The sequence below is a fragment of the Pterocles gutturalis genome, unplaced genomic scaffold (genome assembly GCF_000699245.1).
Source record: "Pterocles gutturalis isolate BGI_N339 unplaced genomic scaffold, ASM69924v1 scaffold3228, whole genome shotgun sequence".
Classification (NCBI taxonomy): domain Eukaryota; kingdom Metazoa; phylum Chordata; class Aves; order Pterocliformes; family Pteroclidae; genus Pterocles; species Pterocles gutturalis.
The window spans coordinates 112674-139228 of NW_010117861.1; the positions used below are offsets into that span (position 1 = coordinate 112674).

General features: G+C 42.9%; 1 protein-coding gene across 1 annotated transcript in view; it reads right to left on the minus strand.

Moving 5' to 3' along the window:
* Positions 1–26555, minus strand: part of MAGI1 (membrane associated guanylate kinase, WW and PDZ domain containing 1) — an 87877-nt gene that overhangs the window by 44627 nt on the left and 16695 nt on the right. Inside the window, exons 4-10 of the mRNA XM_010075963.1 lie at positions 24075–24157; positions 20733–20768; positions 16447–16504; positions 14075–14181; positions 12981–13100; positions 9748–9930; positions 8064–8684 (exon numbers count right to left, since the gene is read on the minus strand). Coding sequence (XP_010074265.1) covers positions 8064–8684; positions 9748–9930; positions 12981–13100; positions 14075–14181; positions 16447–16504; positions 20733–20768; positions 24075–24157 — 1208 coding nt within the window. The remainder of the gene's footprint in view (positions 1–8063; positions 8685–9747; positions 9931–12980; positions 13101–14074; positions 14182–16446; positions 16505–20732; positions 20769–24074; positions 24158–26555) is intronic.

Sequence of the window (26555 nt, forward strand, 5' to 3'; positions counted from 1 at the left end):
AAGCTACAGTGTAGAAAGGCCGTGCTGCCACAAAAATGCAGGGCAACTGATGTAAAACTATCAGTGACCCAAAAAGCAGATTTCACAGGCACCTCTTCGTTTGCTTACTCATTTTTAGAAGAGAATCGGTGCAAATGGAGTTAATGAAGGGTAGCTGAGGGGAAAACACTTGCGCCTCAAATGACTAACAGATCAGTGTCAGCACTTTGCATGGATCACACCAGCAAGAACTGGAAATTCTGCAGGCAACTGAAACGTCTACATACCGGCGATGCTGATTCTCCTTTATTATCCGAACTACAATAATACAAAGCTGTTGTTTTTGGAGTCAGGTCCTCATATGACAATGTGCTTTATTTGGAGTTTCTCAGCTTCCCAGGGTTTAGAAAAGGCAACTGGATGTGAATACTAGAGGCTTCAAATAAAAGACAGAAAGAATTCCAATATGATGTTTTTATAACTGGAATTTTGGGAGCTTAACATAGGATTTTTAAACATTTGGACTTTCTGAGGTTCATATTTTAATTTGTTGCTCACTATTTCAACTGGATGCCCTGCAACTGAGAAACTCCAGCTAATTAATTAGTTCCTGCAAATGCACCATTTGTATGAACATTAGTAACGCACATCAAACTATTAGGTATCTGAACAAGCTACTGACAATTACCCTTTGCGGCTGCAGGCATTTGTAGGCATCCAAAGCCTTGGTGAAGCCCTGCTGCCTCCTGGAGTCTAATGGGAGCCTTGCCATGGACTTTAGCAGCACCAAAATTTCCCCCTTCGTGTTTTTGGTAAGCAGAGTTATCCCAAACCTCGCAAATTCACATCATCAAAAACAAACGGCTAATGTCACTAAGATTAACACCTGTAAAGCACTTTGAAGGAGAAAAACACTGCGTAATCCCCAAATATTACATTATTTATAAGACGACCTGATTTTAAATGTTAAGTTCGGCTTATTTTTATCACAAAGAGAAAACAAGTTCCTGCTCACTTGCTTTACAAAACCAATTACCAGTGATCAGTGTATGGTGCTGCATAACAATACACAGCCTTGCCCCAAAAAGGCGTATCTAACACTCCGGAGCTGTTCAGAGGAAAATTAACTTGCACAGTGGATTGAAATACATGCACATAAGCAATTCTAATGAGGGGTATGAACTTCAAACTTCTTAATAAAAATTTCAAAATGTGTAACATTTCCTTCATTTCATCTTTTCCTGACTTCAACTGATTTTTGTATCTGCTCCTTCATATACCAGTCCCTAATCAGGAGAAGGCTGTAAGAGAATAGTAAATGTGACATCAAACTTGCTTTAAAATCTCATCAGCATTTTTTGGCCTTGTTAGAATATAATTCCACTTAACAGAGAGAAGAGAGCAACACAGAGTGACTCAGTGGTCTGGAATAAAACGATGCAGCTACTCCCAACTAAGGTTCCTGCAGACCTGCTCCTTTCTTGCACGTAAGTCATAAGTTTTAGCAACATATTTTTATTAGGATTGTATATTTTCAGAAAATGGAAAAGTAACACTGCAAAACATTTTGAAATATTTCATTTAATTTCTAATGCAGTTTGTAGAGCAATTTACAAACTTTCCTAATCTGTTTCCCTTTCCTTAAAGGAAACAGTAACAAAAATAAACAAGAGGAAACAATTAAAGACAGATTTTTAAATGCCAAATGAGATTCCCAATTTAATCAGGAAACACATAACTCTGGAATTACAAAGTAATAACCCTGGAATACAAAATAATGAACTTGCAAAATAAAAATTGGCATTACACATGGACATATATTTCTTTAAGCATACTATGATTCTGATTTTTTAAATATAATTTACTAACCAATGAGGGGTGCCTATGAGCTGTCAAAAATATTCTCCCACCTGTTATTTCTGGATGGTATTATTTGTACTACAATACCAGGTATTTTTCAGTGTACAGCTCAAAATAACCTATACAGAGTGACAAACTGCTAAGAGACACAACGAATGGGTTAGATGGGAGATACCCGAGTAGAAGGTACTGGGAGCTTTGGTAGCTGGTGGTGGTTGACAGAAAGTAAGGCAAGGAAAAAAGAGGTGACTTGAAATGGGATTTTCAAAAAATTTAGAGGTCAGTTGAGCACACCAGATGGACAAGAGGAATTAGATCTGCTCCTGCTCCAGGTGAGGGAAGAAGCTGCCACAACGTGAAGGGCTGGGGAGCAGAGTAAGAAAATCAACCGTAAAGGTGGCAGACACGATGATCGGTACCGGCAGCTTTGTGCTTGGTGAAATCGGGTTCAGGGGGGCTCCTGTGGATCCAAAGAGGGGACAAAGACCTCAGTATAGTGCTCTGCTCCCTCTGCAAACAGAAAACACTGCTGGAAATGGGGAACTTTTCTTCCATTTCCAGAAGCTTTGGCACAGGCAAACGCGCTCTGTGGTAACGGTCAGATGATTCCCAGGTTGTGATTTTTGTCCTAAATGCAGTTTGGACTCACTTTTTCTCTAATTCAGCAGCTGCTAAGACAGTTTGAAATTTTCTGGCAGCTAAATGCTGAAGTGGCATGACTTTCAACTCGCTCTTCACTGCAAACCTAAAGGGCAAATAGAAGTGAGTGACTTGTTCAAAAGAGTTCAAGTCTGCACTGAATAGCTGATTGCAGCTCTAATTACCATGGTTTTACATCATTAGGGATACCAACTGAAAAGGAGCTCTAATTCCAACACTGTGAGATACTGCTTTTTTTTTTTTTTTTTTTCCAGTTTGGCTCTTGACACTAAATGATCCATTTCCAACACTTCTGGTAAGGACACGAAGGGAAAATTTCATTTCCGTGGGGGGAGAGCATCTTGATAAACAAGTACAAAGATAATACTTTTGCTTATAAAATTCAGACTGCTAGGCGTTTGTGGTGGGACAGAAAGGATGGAGGAGTGAGGAGACGTCCTCTGAAACCTGCAGCAGTAACGGATTTCCCTCAGCTCAGATATTTAATGCTCAATGCCACTGCTCATTTCTGCCCGAGCATTGTATTTTGACGCTCTAGATCTCAAAGACTGATCTGATTTCAATTATACAGTTATAATGTGCTTGCAATTATAAGTTGTTATGATATATTGTTTGTAAAGTTTTCCCACTGTGTCTAAAGGATCTTGTAGCTCTCTCTACCCTTGCTGGGGGAAGGCTGAAGCTGCAGCAAGCAGCGTGAAAAAAAAGACACGTATTTATATTATTATGCGATGCTTCAGTGGCATGGACACAAGATAAATAGGGAGAGAAAAAAGACGTCCTTCTGTTTTCAGCTACAGAAAGAGCCTTCAAGTCCAGGGCAGTTGACTCTAGCATGCAATTTCAGCACAAGGAGGAGGAGTTGACTCCTCTCTGTGCGAAGTGTCAGAGGTTAACGACCCTCATACACCAAGAGCATCACCAGACCAGCAAGCGGAGGTCCATCTAGCTAAGGAGACTTAATAGGTTTATTGCTTTGGAGCTTTGTAATTTTGTTCAAATGCTGCAAATCTTTTGTAGTTACATATATCCATATATCCATATATATATATATATATATATCACAAAGACCTTAAGACCACTGAGTTGAGGACCAAATGAGTAGAACTACTGGCACAGACCTCTCCCCACTTCCACCTACCTGACTGCTCCCCATAAACACTCATTCAGCTGACTCACGAACAGGGAATTTACTATGGACTTTGCTTTTACATGAAAGTAAGACTCAGGCACCCACTGACGGGCATTTAGACAGACAGGTGTTGCACAAAATACATTTAGTTTTGAAACTCTAGCATATATATCCTGTATTTTTCAGAAGATGGATGTCCGTTCCCCACTTTAATGTGAATTTGGCACTTGGGAAAACTGTTAGAAACTCCACTGATTTGCACATGACATGTGAGTGCCATTTCACCTGTATGCTTTTACTTTGATCTGGAGCAAAGTGGGAACACATCTTCAAAGGGATTATGTAGATCAGGCTCAAGGTTTATGTTATTTTCGACTTTGTGGTGAGTAAAGATGCTGGGGAGCACTAAGCGTGAAAGCTTTGAATGGAAACTGTCCATTCAAACCTGTGTGAAAACTGCTCAGCTTAATTCTTGTAACTGAACACAAACCAATCTCAGTATTTTTGGGTGACCTGAAGACTGACCTAAAAAAAAAAAAGGGAAGAAATAATCCTCTTTAATCTGAGTTAACTCACACCAATAAGACATACAAATGTTCTCATTGAAATAAATATTAGACTTTAGTGACTCCAAAAAACACACCCCAGTAGTTTTGCAGAATAACTTGTTCTGAAACAGCCCCCTGCCTGTCCCAGCATAGACACAACTCCCAGAGTAAAAGTCCCTTGGGAAGGAGGGAAATTATTCTGACAAAATGTTGCCTTTATTATGAATAGAATCTATGCGGAATGGAGAGGTATTTGCGAATTGCTTATTTCAGTTGATTGCTGTGCGTAGACAAGACTTCAATGACAAATGGATTTCAAGTGGCAAATATTATTACCTTCTTTCTTTGCTTTTTTTTTTGTGAAAAGCACTTTATGTACTTGGTAGGTAAAAGGTTAAAAGAACCTTTTCAGCTACAAATATTCAAAAGAAAGGTGTGCCTTTTTTGGCCTCGTTAACAATAACTCTTTAAAATAACTGACGTGTAATCACATTGTGCAGTACAGGGACAAAAACATACGCTTAATTCTGCATTTTGGAACCAGTAGCTCTGGTTTACTTTGAGGTACCCAGCCCTTGAATGGTCCTGCTGGGTTATCAAGCATCTCCCCGGCTGTTGCAGGCACCATGTCATATCCCCTACAAACATGCTGAGCTTCACCTTCAGGCAGCAAAGGCTTTACACCTCCTCTCGTCTGACTTACAGGCTCTAACTGGTTGGCACTTGCCTCTTACTTGCAGTTTAAATTACTCACAGCCAAACAACACCCAGTTGTTCTTCAGCCAACTCTTTGGTTTAAGCATCTTCTATCTCTCCTACTTAATAGAGACAATAATTTTGACGCCTCTGTCCCTTTATTTTGCTAAGCAAAAGCAGCTTTTCCCATCTGCTCCCACATACAGCCCTATTTGCTCCTCTGCACCCTGCCTCCGCTCCAGGTTCATCCTTCTTGAACCACTGAGGTGTCAAAGTCCAAACCTTGAGATATGCTCAGTGAGTTTTATCCAGAACTACACATAGCTGAAATAGGAACACAACAGCAATAATATCATTAAGGCCTAGAGAGGGGAGGAGAAATGGGAAAATAAAAAATTAAAGCAGAACATAGACAAGTTTTCTATGGGGTCTGTGGAAGCAAAATCTCAATGACCTGACATTATCCCTTTCTTTATCCCTCTGCCCCAATCTCGTACAAGTCCTGCTAATAGTTTTCAGATGACATGTGAGTGCACAGAGGGGGCATTTCAGCTTCATCCTTCCTGAAATCATCCTTCTGTTCCTCGCTCCAAAGCAACGGCAGGACTCACCCGCTCCCATAAGCCAGCGCTTCAGCTGAAGACACTTCCCAGTAAATATTTTACAGGCTGCTCTCAGTGGCTGTGGGTTTGCATTTTAACAATTAAACCTCCTTGTTGGGAGTGCACCAGCAGCTTGGAGCAGGCAGAGCTTTTCCCGTATATTACACGTCTCTTTCTGATATTTTTCTGCCTGATTAGTAATCACTTCTGACAAATCCTTTCGACAGCTCCCAACACCAGCCTGAGTGTTACAGGGTTGTTTCATGCAAAGCCTGACTGAATGCAAATGTTAGGCTAATGCAAGGATGTCTGACAGCATCTGAGCATTTTCTTCACTGGACACCAGAGGGAGGAGGAGGCAAGGACAAGTGACAGTGAAGCTAAAGAACTGCTTCAGGAGCCCTGAAGGAGCTTATCAGACACTGGAGCCAAATACATTTCTGTAATTGGAGCAACATAAATAGCGGCACCTTGTCTGGCGATGGTACTTCTCAAAAAGACTTGGCAGGGGTAACATAAGGTAAAGGTACAGGAGAAAGGACCCAAGTGCAGCCGCACTGAGGGCTGGGTGCATTTTAGCCAGCTCCATCTCACAAGCTTTAAACAAATCTGACTGGTTTTGATGCTGGGGCTGCTATCACTGTCTGTATTCTGCTGGGCTTCTGTGCCACAACCTGAGTGCCTTTCGGTCCAGCCTTCTTCTGGATGCAAAGAAAAATGTTTCAATGATTAACTGTGGATCCAGAGCCATTGCGGTTTCCGAGTCCAGTACCATGACAGCATGAAATTTGGAACTGCAAGTGCTCTATGCTGAGATGGAAATGTGGACCTTGAAGGAGGGAGGGAGGTAGTTCAAGGAGATTGATAAGGTATCTCTCTGGGAAGGTGATAGCAAATGCTCAACATGTGGTTAGTATCTCGATTAAATAGAAAAAAAAAATAGGAAGATTCAGCAAGTTTACCAGGGAACTATTTACTGTCTTATTAAAACTATGCTTTTATTTCCTCATCAAATCTTTTCATTATGCCTTCAAGGCATAAGGAGGATTATTAAATGTCAGCCACAATTCAAATAATTAATGTATGGTGTTACCAGATATATGTGCACTCTCCAGGAGGATTAATAATAGCTGCTATTTTTCTTCCAAGCATATTTGCTCCATAATACATATATTAATCATAAGAACGCAGTGCATTTTTTAAACTTCTCTAGTACTGAAAGCCTTTAAGAACTCACGCTTTGAAAATTGGAGAATTCTTAATACATTCTGTTCTCTACTTTTTAATTTACTATCAAAATACAAAACCAGTAAGCACTTGGAAAGAAAGGAGCAAAAGAAAGGCAGTGCTTTCTCCAGAGCTGCTATTAATTGCAGAGTCAATGTCCTCAATTCTTTCAAAATAGGTCTTTAAAAACAACAAACAAGATTTGCAAATTCAGAAAGCAGCTTGTCCCCGTTAAAACAGACTGGCTTCTGTTGCTAACTTACTACAATCAAAACACTTTAGAAAAGGCATCAGAAAAGTAGTTTTATACCACACACTCCTCCCAGGGCTGGCTGGGGGCTGTGATCAGCACCTACCTGTCAGCTTAACTCTGCAGCGTGCCTGACCCTGCGCAGTGCTGAGCACCGATGTGTGCGTTGCCCATAAAAACTGCTGCGTGGGGCAGGGAGCACAGCAGGGCTGGGGCTTTGCCCCTCTCAGATCTCAGCTCCACTGTCAGAACAGCGAGGGAGAGCTGAGCCCTCTGCTTTTGGCTGTGCACTCAGCCAACGACCTGGACTTTCCCTGTGAGCTCCACACTAACTCATCCTTGTAATTTTGATTCGTGCTACCTGTGGTGCAGTGAGCTACCTCAGATTATTTTACACTTACTATGGGCACGGGAGAGCATCCCTGCGGATGGCCTGATCCCGCTGACAGGTCACCTACCATCCACGCTCCCACAAGGGCTGCAGACATACTGCCTGCAGGATGTTTTTTGTACCTGCTGGCGGCCGGCCTCTCAACAATGCAACCAAAAAGGAGCTCAGCTCCCGATTGCACAGCAAATATGTCCAAAAGTAGCATTTCAGTTGCTTACAACTTGGAGAGGTTTAAATTCTCTCCTCCACTCCCAGCTGTATCCCAGGTGCAACCCTTCCACAGTGAAGAGTCATTGGATATCTGATTTTGAACACTGCAAATTACAGAACTTATTACCAGCCTCTTCCATCTCCCACAACATCTCCAGAAATGTCCATGTTCTATTTAAAATAATTTTTACAAGCATGAGATCAGGGTTTGTGATGTAAGTAAAGGTGTAACTATATACGTAACCGTGCCACTCTTTTGTGCGTTACCAGAAGGTGTGTGCAGTGCATGTGCCCATGGGAACTACATGCACATTTCCCACAGTGCAGCATCAACCAATACATAATTTTAACCTTTTAGGTGACCCGACAACTGACAACTTGGGGCCGTCCCCACACCTCAGGACATGAACTATATTCTACAGAGAAGCTTAGGAGAGCAAGTCTTTCATGACATGCATTCTTTTTAAATTTCAAGCAGCAATATTTTAAGGCAGTTTTGAAGACTTACCTCCTCGCTGTACCAGCAACGTGACTTCGCTTCCCTTAGGACATTCAATCAGCATATCCACCACCTGGTTGTGAGTGAGGCTCTGCACATTCTTCTTATTGACTTCGACTATAAGATCACCCTCCTTCAGGCCGCGGCACCGCGGGCTGTCCACGATTTGTTTCACTCTTTGGCCACCCCCACCGGGACTGTCTGCTATAGTAAACCCAAAGCCCATAGGCCCTTTCACTATATGCACAGTTATGAGTTCAGGTTGTGTTGCTATTGAAGACGCCAAAGAGACTGTGTCATTGGGGTAACCATGAGGTCCGTTGGAAGAGACCTCAGCTGGGCTGCTGGGTCTCGCTTCCTTTGTGCCATTTACTTTCCCTGTTTTACTACTGTGGCTCGCAGGGGAGTCATAATTTTCCTGCCCGTTCACAATGATCGGCTCTTTGTCCAAAATTGCCACGGACGTAACCAGGCTCGTGTTGGGATCATCGGGATCGAAGGGCAGGGGGTAGCCCCGGCACAGTTCAAGGTCCACGCTGGCACCGATGGGGATGGATTGGAAGATTTTCACAACTTGAGCGTGAGTGTGCCCCAGCACACAAGTATCGTTCACGCTGACTATGACGTCCCCTGCAAAGGACACAGACACATACACCAAACACATGCGTTTTGTGCAGCCCAGGAAGCCACAGATTAGAGCTTGTGAGCTGATCTACAGCACCCAAGAGGTACCACTCACAGGTAAATAGCACTGAAGTACCTGTGCAAGGAAAAGGAGCGGTGATGGATTCACTTCATAAAGCCTTTATGTCCACAAATGGTTTTGAAAGTGAAAATGGAAGCGGCTCATGCAAAAAATTAATAAATTCAAATCACAGTATATGGCCCATTTAACAGTTATTCTGAAGCCCAGCTCTCATCGTTATACACTGTGCTCTACTGACATATGAGGGAAACAAACTGAGAGCACAGGAGAGCTATAACAGAGGGCCCTCAAACACCAACTGCTCAAACAGGGGCCACATGTCATGTCTCAGACATACTTTGGCCTGATATCTAGTCATTCATTAAGTCACAACTAATTTTTTAAGACTGGGGCTGCAACACAGGGATGTTTAATGTTGTGATGCTCCACCTGCAAGTGAAGAGTGAGGACCTCAGGTGAATCCTGACAGGATTTCATCATGCTGGGTCTGATCTCTGGCAAAACAAACCTGTCCTTGGCACTTCCACAAAGGGAAATGCAAACTAGCCCACTCCTCCACACACTCATTGTCTGGGAGTAGCTTTGGAGAGGGGGTGAGCGGCATGACAGGTACACAAAGTGCAGTGATGCAGCCCTGCAGAAACACAGCCCCATTGCCACAGCGGGAGCAGGGACCCGCAGCCTGACACGGGACCCTACGACTGCTGGCTCCTCTCCGTAGGCTAGTGTGGGAAGAGCAGGAGCTGGCAGAGCCCCAGCTGAGTATTTTGACACCTGAGGTGAAATTCCAGCATGCAAAGTGCCTTGCTATAAGATTTTGAACACATCCTCCAATGTATCTCTTTCCCCAGCTTGTCCATGGGAAAGGTGAACATCTTTCCCCAACAAAGGGATGAGGACTAAAGTTCTTTATGAAGTGCACATAAAAACAGCTGTAAAAACAGAAACAAAAGCAGTGGCTGTAAATTTTATTTAAAGCACCAGTACCTGTTTCCATTTTGCCATCCAGTGCTGCGGGGCCGTCAAGCACCAAACTTTTGATTTGGAGGAATTCATCCGGCTCATCCCCCCCAACGACAGTGAAGCCGAAACCCCTGCTGCTCTTCCTTAGCTTGGTGTGGATGAACTTCCCTTTCAACTCAGAAGGGTTTCTTGTAAAAAAAGGTTTTCCTGTGTAGGAAGTTTGGAAAATCTATAAACAGGCAGGCAAGAGTGTTTGATCTGTTTTTCCTCCGCCCCTCCCCATTCTAACAAGTACAAGGACAAACACAGCAGTGTGCTGGGACAGGACTGAACTTCACTCCAGCATCCTCTCACCTCATCACATTCCACCCGTCTCCTTGGATCCAATCATGCAGTAAAAGGAGTGAGCAAAAACCCTACTACCTGGCACTTTGTTAGCTGTGGCTGTGCACACCAAAGCCCCAAGGCTACAAAGGGGAAAACATGCTGCTTTAAAGAATTGAATATATTAGAGCTGGCAATGCTGGCTTAGATATGTGTCTTATCTGTGTCCCAAGATGGTTACATCCATTCCAGGAAGGATGGACAGGGGCAGCACAAATGCCTCCTACCAAAGGAGCCTGCAGTGAGAATTTCTGCAGAAAGGAATATCATTATGCTTTTCACCACTCGGCTTTCTCTCAAACCACCAAGTAAAAAGCAACTTCTGAGCTCTGGCAAGACACTGCAGAACCCTTCAGCATAGCCCCCTCCCTCCCCACCCTGTGACCTCCTCCGGTGAAAAAGGGGAGGATGCCGATGTTGTTCTTCAGACACAGTTTGAAGTCTTTTCTCTTTCCTTTCTGCTCCTTGCCTGTTGTGGATGAAGCACTGCCATTGTGGAGTACGGATCAAAGAGCAGCCTGGGACCACAGCAACAGTGCTGGAGGGCTGCTCATGCTCCCTGGCAGCACGGTTAAGACCAAATGAGGTGCTCCAAAGACAAAAGAGCATCCTTGCAAAGCATGTTGCACAGGCTCGGAAAAGGAATCATGGTTGCTGTACCAACACTAAACACCTTTGCACTTTTAATTGTTTTTAATGCTTAGAGGAGAAAAGACTGTGCCACGAAGCCCTCTGGTGACAGCTCCAGGATCAGCAGCGTGTATCGCAGCCAGGAGAGCTGGCAGACTGTCAAAAACCTTGGCAGTATTGCCATGAGCCCCTATTCAGAAAGGAGACCTTGAGGGAGAGTGAAGGGATTTGAGACTGTAAGCCTTTCACTTGGGGGAGAAAAAGAAAGAATATTTGAAGATTGTTCATGAGGGGGCAGTGTGAGGACTCGCAGTCTTCTGCCTTTGAAAGGTAGCACAGGAACACAGTAATCCTGCACATCACGGGCAGATGCTTTGCCCGGACCCCAAGCTGCAAAAAAGCCCTGAGTATCAAAGTGCAACCCAACAAACACGGCTGAGAGGAAGCGTGCAGTGAGGCTTGGTCCTGTGCTGATTTCTGCTTCAAAAGACAAGCAAAACAAGCACAGCTTGCTGGCACCTGCCTACAACTACAGGGAGAGCTTGCCCGGTAGTAACAGGATAGCAGCATCACAGGCTGTGTCCCACCTACAGCGTTTGGGAGGGGATCACACTGTAAATGAGTAAATCTACAAAACCCCAGCTGGCAGAGCGGAGGGGTCCTTCTGTCCACATCCCCAACAGCAGTGCCATCAGAGGGAGAGATGGAAACCTCCGGGCACAGGCAGTGGGACAGGGAAGCTGGAAAGAGCTGCTGCAAATGAGGAGCAAGAGAAGAGGGAGCAGCACTGAGAAGGGAAGAAGGAATGACAGAGAGGAGGAGTCATTAGCGGGTAGAAGGACATGTCACTCAGAGCGGTGCTGAGTCAGCCTAAAGATCTCTTGTAATGTTACTGCAAAATTTCGGTGGCTGGCAGGAATGGGTGGAGAGCTGAGTGAGGCTTCTAATGTCATCCCCTGCGTGACAGGTCCTTTGCATTGCCATGCATGGACACTTGGGCAGCCCTCCTCTGGCCTGACAGTGTAAAGGCAGAGGTGGCATTCACAGATGTCTCCCCAAGGATGACCAGTGTTTTTGGGGCACTCTGACGAGATACCTAAGCCCAGATGCCTGGTGGTCAGGGTACCATCCCCAGAGCTCCTGCGTTTTATCTTGCTGCACGTCTGGATTACCACAATGTACCCTTGGGAATGCGCTGGGGTCTTTGGATACTGAAATTTGGCACTCCTGCTTTGGAAGGGTGGATCCGCTATTTCCTAGCTCCCAGGGCCAGCCTCGCCCAGCTGCTCCCAGCTCTGTCAGGATGACCTGCTCCAGCCACATTCCCCCTCTCTCACCTTCCCCAGCCTCTGGTTCCTGCAGACCAGGGCAATGCCACTCGTTTGCTATGCAATTTAGATGTAGCCAAAGATGAAGCCTACTTACACCCACTTGTAACCAGAGAGCACTTGTGCTGCAACAGGTACAAGTGGAACACTCTGCCCTTGATGACAACCTGATCTGGCAACACTTCAACTCGCGCTGCAAATTCAGGAAGGATTCATGTCCTGTCTGGTTGGTTATTTAAGTCAAACCACTGGTCTGTGAGCAGGGGCTATACACAGACCATTGACACTCATAAATAAGGCTGCAATAGCCCAAAGTACTTGTACCCATGTACAACTTCAAAGTAGGTCTGCAGTATTTGGACCTATTATCATTCCCTCCTCATGCAGTGCTTCCCAGAGGAGCTTCAACTCAGATTTTTCAGAAAGTGGGTGTAATTTGCCACTAACTCTTTGCCCTCTGTTATTACAGAAAGTGAGACTCGGCAGGGAGGCCTGGTAGCTCTGCAAAGCTCCACAGATGGCAGAGGATCTCCCTCTTCTGGTGTTGCCTCAGCTCCTAACACCTCCTAGTAGACCCTTACTTGCACTTGTATCCATCACCAGTTGCTGCTGAATCTCACCAGTGTTGTAACTGATGTTTTCACCATACCTTTTCAAAGACTTGTAATGCTACATAGAGAATGGCCACAATCTTTGCTTCATACAGGTGATCTTATTTGCCTCTCACATCTGGCAACAAATGTGGTATTGAAACTACTAGTCTCGAAATCCAGGAGAATTCAGATGAGCAGGCACGTGCCCTGGGGTGTGACCCTAGCCATGGAGATACTCCCTTTGCAGGCAGCTGAGGGAATTTCACTCTCAGGAGAAAAAAACCTCGTTGCACTTTTACAACCGGTTTAACAAGGCTGTTACCTTGCACTGGTGCTTCCCGAGCTGCCTCTGGGTTGTTTGAAACATGGTTTGGAGCAGCGGGTGGTGGGAGGGATGGACACTCCTCTGTCCATTCTAGAGAGGGCAGAGAGGGAAATGTTACTCGTTTCACAACAGCACTATGAGCTCCTGCACGTACACACGCTGGGAGTGCGGGGTTCAGGCAGAGGAGATAGGAGAAGCATGCCAGGAGAGGAAACGGAGTCACAGAGAGAGGGAATAAAATGAATGGGATGTCCCAAAACCAGTTCTGGGGGAGATTCTGATGTCCAGGTCAACTGATCTGTCTGCTGGGACACCCTGCCTCACACTCAGACTTGGGACTTGATTTGCAGCTGAGTAGTCTCGACATTAATATTAAATCTATTCCCCGGCATTCATGGCATCTAGGTAGAACAGCTGATGTTGCAGCAAACGGGGCTGCAGGAGGAATGCTGAAGCCTAAATTATTTTCCCCTTGGATAATAACTGTTCTGAAATAACTGGGTGTGAAAGCTACGAAGGTACCAAACTAAACCCAAATGCCACAGGCCCCTCACTGCTGTTGGGTTGCATTTAAAGAAAAAAAAAAAGGGAAAAAAGGAAAAAAAAGTGTTTTGAAATTACTTGAGATGTTAGAGCTTGACAGCATCCAAAGGTCTTGGGTTAAGAAGTCTCTCATGGAGAGGTTTCTCCAGTGCTCATGTAAATGCCCCCTCCTCATCCCCTTTGATAGCCTGTAAGTCCCAATGCAGACTGGAACAACACCAGCTACAGTGAGTAACTTGCTGGAGCGTATGAAAGAGCAAAACGTGTGCTTTAATTGCTTCTGAGAAGCTTATAAACTTTCCATAAAAAAAGGACATTAAAAGAAAAATTGCTCCCCTTTAACAGGGGTGAAAGCTACTGTGTGTAAGTGGTTATACGGTTTAGATTTTCTCCTTTGCTGCATCCTATGTGAAGGACATAAGCAACCTTTCCTATGGATGTAATTTTGCCTTTAAATGCTAAGGCCATAGAAGGAAGGACAAACACATTGGCATGGTGCTGCCAAGGTGCGGGAGGGCACGTTCCCTCGTGAAAACCCCAACCGTCACGCCCTCGGTGGTGCCAACCTTCTGGTGGCTGCTGCTGTTGCTCAAGCTGCTTCTTCCTCTTTGCTTCAAGAACTGGGTTTTCATACTGTGTCTTCCGGTTGATGTGGCTGGAAATGAAAGAGCGCAATAAATTAGGAAACCCTTTATGCGACAAGCAGGAACGATGGCCAGGCATGAAACTCTGAGGAAAGGAGTAAAGTACCAAACAAACCCAACAGCAGTACATGTGGAGCAAGGCTCACCTCGTCAAGCCAAAAAGTGTATTTAGGAAAACAAGCGGATTCCAGTATTGATATGATGTCTTGAGTAGGAATGGCTGATTCCTTCAAACTCATTAAGGTAGTGATCTATCTGTGAAAAATGAGATTAAAGCCGAAAAGGTGCTCTGTCTGATTGCTTTCTGAAAGACAGGCCTATAACATCCCTGCTTTAATCAGATTCCCAGAGGTGCAGTCAGTCTCTGGCTCAGTGAAGTTCAAAAAACACCCAACAAAAGCCAACCCCAACAACTGGTAGCATCTGTCAGCTATCTGATCAATGCACACTGTTAACAGGGTGTCTTAAAAATATCTACAGGGATGCAGGCTATAAGCTCGAAAGGTAGGCTCCAAATGGATCAAAATATATACAGAACCAGGCACCAGCAAATACTCACAGTGGAAACCAGCATTTGGTGAAACTTCAGCTGTCTTCCTCGGAGGACCATTAGGCAGCTTTTGACCCATATGAGATGTTTAGAGCCCATACTTCTTACCAATCTCCAGAAAAGGATAAAAAAAGCCGCCCAGCCCCAAACACGGCAGACAAGAGGCATGGCACTCCACAGAGGATGAACCAATTCACGAAGCCAAACGATGAACACCAGCCACAGATGCCAGGGTGGTGGGGGCAGGTCTGGGGACTCTCTGCAGCTGATGGCTACAGCTGAGATGACCTGCTCATCAGCTGTTCAAAAGCAATTTTTCAATAGTGTTTTTGCTACAGCAGAGGAGCAGGTAGACCTTAGAAAGTAATTCTAGCTTAAAGCCCATCTTTGTAATCCAAAGCAAAGTTTACCATTAAGAATTTGCTATTTTATTGTCTCTTGTCCCACGTGTCTTTATCAAAAAAAAATCCCTGAATGAACAAATAATCACTTTTTCAAGTAATTACAAAAGAAGCACTCTAGATCGTCATGTTCAGAATTTTCCTGTTAAAGATCAATATTAAATCACTGGAAAAATATTTAACTAATCAAATAAAAACAAGTTAATGAGTTCTGCAAAAGATTTCCCATTTCAATGCATCTTCAGAAAGTTAAGAAAAAAATCTAAAAATGTTATAAACTTTTTCATGATACATTTGTTTCTCAATAAAAACTATTATGTAATAATAGAGTGCCTGAACTGGAAGGGACAGAGACAAACGCTCAAATTATAATCATCTTGCTAGCTTATAGATAATGAGTAAAATAAACTCATGTCTCATTGCTGATGCTTTTCTATTTAACTTCATCACTAAGGAGTGCCACAAAACTAACCGGCATGTATATATAAAGTGACAGGAAAAAATGCTGTAAAGACCTCTTGGCATAGCATTTAATAGCCGAAAAATATTCTTGATGTCTTCGGTAAATAAATGTCAAGCCTTAATTACACAGTTTGCTAACCTTATTTCCCTAGGCACTGATGGTAGGGTCAGAAATGAGCCAAAGCAGACAGAAACTGTATTCCATGTCTATTCTGAGGGCTATCATAAGCCATTCCACTAGACAGGAGTATACACATAATTAAAAATTCATTTTATGGGGTCAGTGATGAAACAAAACTCAGATGTCTGGCTTCCCAAGGGAGCGATCTGACATCTAGATAAAGAAGAAGCTGTTCTAATTCTGGAGAGAGACCCATTAAACCTGTAATTTTATTCACAACAACACAGCCTGATGCAAGAACCTCTGCTGGGGCTGTTTGGTCACACAGACGTGTCCATTCCTCCTTTTGAGTGTCTTCTGATGTGTAACTGAATTGGTGCTCTGCTTTGCACACTCATATTTTGATCATAGCTCTATAGGAAGGGGATCGAGCTCAGTTAATCACACACTTGTTAATGTTCTGGGGCTCCTGCTCGCCCCAACCCTGGAGCTCAACCCCATCCTGGGATCCTCCTGTCTCCCCAGAGCCCACCTCCACCCCCGGGTGCTGCTGCCAGAGCCCACCAGAGGATGGGGAATGGCAAGGCAGGGCTGCCCTCTCCCAGTAGCATCCCCCAGCCTGTACGGGGCCAGGGTCTCCTCCTCCTCGGCATGAAATGCTACCAACAAAGCACACAAACCGCTGTGGAGGAAAACCTTCCTCCACCCAAAAGCCACACCAGAACCAGAGAGCAGCACTTACTCTACATAGTAGACACCATATACGGGATCCTCAATTTTCTCCCAACCAGCAGGCAACTCTGGAAATAGAAAAAGCATTACTGAATCCTCCAACGCAGTTTTTTTTTCGCTCCTGCTCAGCATGGAAAACTCATCAGTAGCTCAGACTTCGTTTCAAACACTTTTCAGAACAATCCCAGCCTCCTTTGAAAGGCTGGCATAGCATTGAACCAACATCACAGCCTGTCCCACCAGTGCTGGGTTAGCAGATCAGTGGGAAGATGCCCATGGCAGTCAATTCTAAAAGCGCTTTCACATTAAATGAACAAATGATCAATAAATTTCCTTTCTGGGAGTGCCTCAAGTACCCACCTGGTTTGATCATCATGGCCCTGGATGGGGGCACTGCAGTGGAAGCTGATGCACGCAATAGGCCAGAGGCATTTTAACACCAAAACGGGTTTTTTGACTCCTTTCTTACGGATTTACACTGCATCGCTCATCTGTGAGCCCAGCGCAAAAGCGCATCTCGAAACAGGACAGAGTTTAACCTAACTGCCCGGCTATGGAACCACCCAAGTGGGGCTGGCACACACAGATGTATTTCACTGCATGGCACTTAATGTAAAAACATATAGTGCCATAATCACATGTAACTGAGATTTCCTTTTTTAATTAGCATAATGAACAAAAACCAGTTCTGAAGATGAAATTAACATTTGGAAATGTATCCACTTTTGTTCCTGTTGATTTTCTAGACTGCACATAGTACTTTATAGTTAATTACTGAATGTAATAAAATCACTTCAGCATCCAACTGAGGGTTATTAAAGCTATATGTATTACTTAAGGGCCTGATCCCTGTCCCACTCATCTAAACTCAATGTTCCCATTGGCTATGGGTACTGAAATAATCAACCTATTAACAATACAGAGTGCTGTGTTTGTGTAAAATGGTGAATCAACTCAAAAGAAGGCTCCACCCTGCCACGGACTGTGCAGGTGGGGTCCTTGCCCCACAGACTCTGCACGTTCAGTTAAATAACAATAACAATAATAATAAAGCCATTGTCAGATAATGCAAGTTCAAATACTCCATGCAAAACAATTCCTCCAAACTTATCACTAAATTGACAAGACTGATAGCAAATGATCTAATTTTGTTTATTATTTAATGCAAAGATTTATTTTCATTAATGGCATCAATTGCTGAGCCAATACAATCAACAATGGTCCATTAATTAGAATAAGCATAACTATCTAGTTCTGCATTTATAGACTTCAGATATGTTGCCATAAGGATAGAAACATCTCCAGACTGGAGATGAACAGAATCTATACAAACACACATGGACTAATTACTCAAAGTTTATGTTGGTGTTCAGAATTGGCTGGAGATCAGACAAAATCAATTTTCATGGGTTTTGCTCCACATGTCCCTTATTTGCAGAGATAAGATAGATTTTCCATTTTCATAATTATTTTCTCCTGATTGGGTTTAACATCTTTGGATTCCTTGAGACATAAGCAATTAAATGCAAGCCAGTGCTAACTTTTGGGCATGAAAATACTCCACAATTTTATCAGCAGATCGATCTGAAATGAATGCTTCGTAAAGAGATATTCCTTTACAGAGTGCAAGTGCACACGAGAAGAAGTTAGAAAGCTAAAGGCCAATCTAACCAAAGTCTTTTTGCAAAGGCAACTCTCAGCTTTGCAAAGGAGTCCCATACGATGAAAACACTGTGGGACTGGCTTAAAGAGCTTCCGTGCAATTAAATTAAGACCTAGTATACAATTAGAAAAACCACAAGCTGTGGCAGCCACTTCACTCTTTACACTATGGTGAAAGGAGAATGGTAGAGACCAACCTGGAGTGGAAAAAAAAAAAAATGAATGGGGGAAGGGAGAAGTAATGCACAAATGCCTTAAAATGAGTTTTCCACAATTTTTCCTGCTAAATATCTTTTACCTATTTTAGACTAGTAAGTGTTTTTGATTCTTAAAGCTCAAACAAAAATGTTTTGCTTTTCTTTTGTTCACAAAATGTTTTTGGTATTAATTTTTTTCTTTTCTTTTAAAGAATTTTTATGGAAGGTCAAAAAACCAGCACCTTCCTAACCCCAAAAACGGTGCTGTGCCAAAATCTTTCCAGTTTTCTGTCTCTGCAGCTTTCCATTTAAGGAACACATTTCTACACTTTCAGAAGTAACAATACAGAAAACTACTGTTTTCAACACATTACTTGTCGATTATGCAGATGTGCTTTCTGACTTCTAAAAGCCTCTGAAATGTCTCTAAAACAAAAGGCAATTTTCTCCATAGCCACGTTGCACAGTCTGGCTTCTAAGTGGCTTTAACTTTTTCATCTCCCTTCTTTTCCTCTCCTGCCAAACTGGAGATGACCCAGAGCTTTAGTTGTTATCACGAACATAAGATTTCCAAAAAACATTTTGCATCATTAGGAGTCTGAGCCATATGGTTTTTATTTTTGGTACATCCATGCAGCACTGCAGTCTCAGAGCATTTGTCAGCAGGTAAATTCAATGGACAAATATCCAATTTTACACTTTTAAGCCTGAGGTAAATACATGGAATCCTACTGAGATGCTCTTGTTTAGCATCCAACCCTACAGAAGGGATGGATGGACTCCTAAAAAAGAACTTCTTCAACCACCAAGGATTTTAGTTGCACCTATGCATCACTGTAAAGGAGCTGGAGATACTTCAGGATACTCAGCCCTTACTGCTTCCTGTGAGCCAGTATAGATCAAATTCTCTCCAAAGATTAAATTTTTGTGTCCTTTTTGTATACTGGCAGCAACCAGTTTATACTAATCATAATAATGGTTGGTGAGTAGGTTGTATGTGTTCATGCCCCCTCCCTAATATTGCTGTAACCAAGTGAGCCACTTGAAAATGTCTTTATACTCCAGCGTTTGCAAATCTCAACAGTATATCGATGGGCTATGAGCTCAATAAAGCTTATCTGCATTAAAACAAAGGGAACATCTCATCCTGTTCCAGCAAAACATGTGTGTACGTAAGTGCCTGCAGAACTGGGGTCAGGCTTATCAATTAATGAGTTTCCTATGTCTGTTTTTTCAGCTCCTTCGCTTGCACTAGATTCTGATATCAGAATGAAAGAAGGGAACATTTCCATTTCATTATTGCCTCTGCATTTACTCTGAATTTTTTAACCTCTCTCTTATTTTAAGTGACCCTTTCTGAAGAAATCTTTGCAGGTAGTTGGAATGCATCCACCTACTTTTGATGTTTCTCGGTCTGCTGCTGATTATTTGTATGAGCTGTGCATAATGCTAAAGTACCACTAAAACGACTGCATTCTTCTTTAAATTGTGATTTCTTTCAAATTCTTGCACTAGAAGAAATTAGGCTTCCAACATTATTCCAGGCATATTATCCAGCAGAACAGTTCCTGGAGTAGCGGTGAAAGTCCACTCAACAGCTGCTGGCTGCTGATGCTGAATCAATCACACAGAAGCTGGAAGCAGAATATACTTGCAAGTCATTACAGGAACCAGAGGTTAATTCTCTGGTAATACAATTCTCCAGTACACAGAACTATAAACTGTAAATACAGTCCTCTTTAAAAGCAATAATAGACCTAGTGGAAATAAAATCCTACGCAACCTCTTATGCCTTTCAGCTTTCCAAGTGCACTAGAGCATAGCTGAACAGGAATAACAACTACCTCCGCCATCAGTATAAACAGAATGAGCACCGCTGAGATTAGATATCAAGACAGCATTCTTCACAAAAAGATGCAGCAAATAAAAGTGTACCACATCATTGAAAATCATCTGTTTATAAAACCACCTACCGAGGCAAAATTTTCAGCTGTTTCATTCACAAGCTCAGCAGAAGCATCCTATGTAATACTTAAGCTTTCTAAATCCCACTTTGATGCTCTCATCTGGGAAATGTCTTTGGCCCTCATAGAAAAAAAGGCACCACTGGCTACTTGATTGCAACTTTGGCATCTATAAGCTTTTTCCTGGAGCCAGTGGTATCAATGGTCCAGGGGGAAGCAACTTCAAACAAACTGTGCAAGATTAAGGCTCTCCAGCTTTCTTCAAGCTCTGAATCAGTAAGAAAAACGCTGTACATCTGAAGCTAGGGGAAGATAAATGTTTTGTGTGCTAGGGAAGTTTTGCTGATAAATTAAGCTTGTTGAAATAAAAAAAAAAACCTCAAAGATGCAAAATGGTACAAAGGAGAAAGTAATTAAAGGCTTAAAATAGCGCAGTTGAAGTCAAACATCAAAACGAGAGATGGATGATTTACCTAGTTCACTGTCCAGTTCCTCCGTGTGTACCCCTTCTTCTCCAAGGGAAGAGCAGTAAATGAGACAGAAAAAATTAAAAGAAAAATTTCAGATACCAGCACCAAGCAAGAAACTCCCTACAGCAAACAGCAGAACCAGCACTAATTTTCTACAGACTGAGCCCAAGCTTTCCATTTATCACACTTCAGTGTTCAGAATATTGATGGATCTGATGGAGATAATGAATGAACTGGTTCCTGCATTCTCAAAATATCTGTATCAATTGACTACTTCCATGCCACAGTTTGATATGTGTTGTTCTCACTTCAGTGAAGCTTCTCCCTCAGATCTGTGCAGTCCAACCTTTGCAGCCTGTTCTGCAGACACACGGAGTTATAAGAAGGCCAGACCTGAATACTAATGACGAAATCTGAGTGGAAAACTTTGCATCTAAATAAGAACTAATGTGGCAAGGTTTTCAAGAAAGTATCTAAATTTATGTGCATACAAGGTCCAATTGACTTCACTGTAACTCCTCAGATGATTTAAGAGACATGGAGGCCAAGCGCCTTGTAACTGAAGGCACAGGCGCACATCGAAGTCCAGATGCACTGGTGAGGCACATAGAGGAATGCACCAGTTTTAGTGGGGCACCTGGGACAAAGATCACATAATTTTTCAAGCACACAAAGCCATCAATATTCCCTGTTGCTCCATTTATCATTATCTGCTCCATATTCATAAGTTAACAGTGACACAGATGATTAAAGTATTGCTTAGCCTATAAATAATAATAATACAGTCTGAAAATGAAAGATGATGACAAAATCAGAACAAAGATGGCAAAAACAATCTTGGAACTAATACAGTAAAGTATAAGCCATGTAAATGAATGAGAGAAGCAAACAGAAGATGTAGTGTCACAGCATTGCTTTTGAAAATTTGGACACCTAAAAAACCACTTCCATGACCTGTTTGCAACATATTCTACCAAAGCAGTTGTTTAGGACCATTAGCATGAAATATGAAATGCAATTTCTTTTGATAGCCTAAACAACCGGAAACAACCAAAAACTTGTTAGGGACATGTATCCTGACAAAGAAAGAACACAAGGCAACTGCACCCAAACAAATCTGAAACAACATCTAACATTTATAAAAAACACAAACAGGATGGGATTGAGTCTGAAAACTCAGGTGGACACACACAACAAACAAAACAGAGGAGGAGTCCCACTGACTTCAGTGGAAATACTCCTGACAGAGACCCCTGCCAAAAAACATCCAACTTCTGTGGTGCAGTAAAAATAACCTCTCTTCCTTGTGCTCATGTTGTTTTCTGAAATATAACCATTCTTATGTTACAACACAAGATCACAGCAGCCAAGCAAAACAGTGCCGTGCACTGCTGTACCTATGAAGCAACTGGTTTAACTATTGAATGTTAAAAATATTCATTAATGAGCAACTTAGTGAATGAAGTGAAGAGGTGCGGGGGAAGACGACATGAGCCAATTTTAAGGACCTGATAAACAAGAATGCCACTACTCTGTAAAATGATGAACTTAATCAAATACAAAAAATTGACCCCACTGTATGTTTCTAATCTGAATTAAATAAATTATCCCAATGCTTGTTTTAGAATTGCTAAGACGACATGAGGTTTTAAATACTTCCCCTTCTGCAAGCAGGCTTACAACTGTTTAACAGAGGAGCTCAGCTGCCTGCTGTCGGCTCATCCTGCTGCCTGCTCCTTGCCCTGCCCCAGAGCACAGCACAACCCACCATGGCACATGCCGCTTGTTGGCATCATGGGGATATCGATACAGCGGGACTCTTGATGGCAAAGAAAGTCAAGGACAGGAGTTGCGCTTCCTCTGAAAGAGGAAAGCTTGTGCTGGGACTTACCAACCTCCTCTCTAAATTGTCAGCAATGCTTAACTGCAAGGAGGAGGGAGCTTTGCCTGCACGCACAATTATTTAATTTTGTTCCAGTTCTGATTACCCACTGATATATCCATTTTTAGGTGCAGAGCAAGGCCTTCATTAATCCAACTTCCTCTGCTCACTTCTTGGCATACGATGCCAGTTGCGAAGGATCTGAAGCAGGCGTCAGCTCAGTATGTTGGGTTTTTGCCTGGGCTTTACTGCCTTGTGCAGTACCCTCCTTTGCTGGGGGTACGCTGCCTTGTGCACCACGAAGCTGGTGACCTGCTCCATCACGGCAGCGAGGGCTGCACAGGCAAATTTTCCCATCCTGCAAAATCTCACATGTGAAAGGAAGCAGAGATTGAAAAGCTGCATGTGCAAAAACAGCAACAGCAGATCTGGAGGGCAGGTTTGAACCTACCAGTAAAGAAGGACTGAGTCGATTATTTTCCAAAATAAAATCATAGTTCTTATTGAGCTGACTCACACCAGTAGGCAGTTAATCATATTATGAAAACTAATTTTACAAGGACAGCACCAACACTGACGAAGTAAACCCATTTTTAAGATATGTCTACCATGATAGCATTCTGCTAGCCAAAATTCTGCATTTGAATACCATCACCTTTCCTGGTCAGTAGACCAAAATTTCCACACAGGTTTTCCCACACATTTAAGTTCTTTTCATCACAATTCCCTTTTTCTTCCAGCATCTCTTAAAGGATGCAGAGAAAGAACCCCCTTTAACAGTCCCACATTTGGCTGCTCTAAATTGGACAGTGGCTTGCATTTCCAACATCTCAAGGAATACAAAATTACACAGGTGTAAATTTTCAGTAGCTAAAATCTACACTTTCAAATGGAATTTGTTTTCAGCAATCACAACACTAAGTGGACTGTCAGAATTTAACAGTGGAAGTGAAGCAATTGAGTTATTTCTGCTCAGACAAGGAAATAACAACATAACTCTCAAATCACGTAAAGGAGGCGGTTGAAGCGTAACACACGCAGAGACTCAAGTCGCTTTCCTCCTACACAGCAATCCAGGGAGCAAACATTTTAGAAAGCTTTATGGAGCACGCAGAGACTCAGTCGCTTTCCTCCTACACAGCGATCCAGGGAGCAAACATTTTAGAAAGCTTTTAGTCTTGTTCAGCATCAGTGACTATTCAAATGCCTTTGCAAAAACAGAAGCCTCTTCTAGCACCTCTTTGATTTTTATTAAACGCTCTGCCCTCTCAATGGCTATCTTACATACACAGACAGTGATTTTTATAACAACATAATGGATATTGTCTCTATGCACTTACTAATAAAGTTTTTTTAAAAAAATATTTCTGAACAGAGGCTATTGGAAAGGGGGAAAGGAAAGGAAGAAAGCCACCTAGAAATGGACCAAGCCCATTATTATTTCACTGTTTTCAGTCTCTTACCATCATCTTCACATTCTTCTAGAGGCTTCTGCTGTTTGTTCAGGCACCGTGGATCTAGCCAAGATGTTGTTTTTGTGTTATGGCTGGAAACCAAAAATGGAAATATGACCTTTGTTAATAAAGCAGAGCCGAAGTATCAGTGACATAAAACTATATATCCTCTTTACCATTCAACAGAACTGAAGGCATATTTTCGCATCAGAAGAAATGGCTTTCAGTTTGATGTTTTGCAAACTAGTCTACCAAATCACAAGAATCTTGGCATTTTCACAAAGGTGAAAAGTGAAAATATACAAATCACCATTCCTGACTGGAAGGATGCACGTGAAAGCTGCAATGTTATAATATTAATTTCCAAAGTCTTGTTTTGGTGATTTGTTTCTTAATTCCAGGAATTGTCTCTGAGCCATTTGCCTCCTGATGAAACAACAGAAGCTTCCCTTCCTCCCTAAACCATGCACTGATCTTTGTTCTGCAAAAGACCTGTCCAGATTTGACCCAAACATTAGTCAAACCCAAAATTTCCACAGTGAAAACTTTAATTACGCAAATAAAAAAGTCCTGTTGCAGCCCCTGATGGAAGTTGAACGGCTTAACTTTCAACTCTTCCTTTCTACAAGTCCCCTGACAGGATCGTGATGCCAGTCCCAGTGGTGAAGGCTGCATAGTAAACAGGCTTAAAATACACTTTCCAGACATTATTTTCTCCCATCATTTAATTTGCATACAGAGACAATCCTGTAATATAATGTCTCTTCTAGAACCTGATGTCATCTTAGACATAACCCGCAAAGATATCCCTCCAGTCCTTGAGGGATCATTTATCTAGCTTAGCCTTTAACGCTGCTTAACAGTTTTAAGTTTCAATACCATAGTAATGCTATTTACATCTCCTTCAAGGTTTCGGAGAGGTTTACAAATTTAACCTTGCCCTCAACAACAGCCTCGTGAAGCTGGAAATGCCGTAATGAGGGCTATGATCCCTGGGGACCTAGCAACCGATCAGCAAACTTGCATTTTATTGCAAGAGAGGAATGCCCTGCTCCTAGGATCCTCGTGTGTAAATAAAAAGTCCTTGTTTTACACATCCTACTACCCAGCCCTCCCAAGGCAGGATGAGCAAATGCATTTAATCCTTTTGTATGCTTCAGAGCAATTAATCGCTAACTAGAAAACTGAATGGTAGAAATTCAGCAAGTCAGGCAAATTAACAGCAATAAAGCAGAGGGGTTCTGCCAACTTATACATCAGAAAGTCTGTAGTCTAGCTGAGAAGGAGGGCGATGGGAGGAGAGCAATGAAATATTTGCATATTTCTTGCAACTTTGACTCGCTCACCAAAGGCTCACAACAGTGTGGTTTGCTGAGGCACAGAAAAATTAGCTAAACACCTTTCAGATCATACGCTCAGAGGGACAGAACTGTGTTAGACCTGCAACACGCATAGATCTACATGCAGGGTAATGAGGGACTGGGATACTTTGGGTAATGAAAATCCCAATTAAAGCACCAGAAAAACATATCTCAAGGGCCACATTGCTTCAGCTACAAGCCATCAGGATTGGTTATCCCACACACAGCTCTGGCCCCACTGGACCTGTGCTGGTTCTGTGCAAGCAGCTCAGATGCTCCCTCCAGCACCCTGACGTGATAACCCAAAGCGCTGCAGATGACGGTACAGGCATCTGAGCCAGCTTGGGTCCACACAGCTCATTAGCTTGCTCTCTTAATTTGATACAAATCAAACTAAATTGTTTCTAGGCTCAGGGTGTCCTTAGAATTAACAGAACTGCAGGCAGCCAGTGCTGCATCCACGCTAACATGTTCTTGCACAAAATCACCCCCCCCAAGTGTACGTACCCGCAAAATGGTCAATCTGCACAGCAGGGAAGGAAGCAGTTGGTGTGCCACCAGATTTTCATGTCAGACAGCCATATATGCAGGCTGTATTTTTTCACGATATACATGATTCTCCTGCAGAAGGTCTAACAAATTGTTTAAGGTGCTACAGTCCTGCATTCCTAAGAGAAAACATGTGCGTACAGAATACAGCAACCTTGGGGATGAGTTTTTAGGAAACTGGTGGCAGCAGCAGAACCCCTTGCTGAAGCACCTGTAAGGAAGGACAGCAGGGGTCCACGCCGGGACAAAAAGGGAGCAACCGGCTGCTTGGGCAGCATTTACTGCTCGTCATCTGTTCTCCTGCAGGGAGGAAAATGGCAGGCTGGACGGGCTATTGTTCAGGCTGTGTTATCTACCTGAAACCCAGAAAGCACATCAAAGAATGAGGCACCCTGAGGACATAACGATGGGCAGAATACCGCCTTCAGGATAATGAACACATTTCAGCTTCATCTGATATGCAGCTGATGAGAATTTGCATTGTGCCTCCTAGATTTCCGCTCACACTAAGGGGCTGGTGGAGCCTCTTCAGGTAATAGGAAGCACCCTGGACAATGTCCTTTTTTACAGCAGCCCTCTC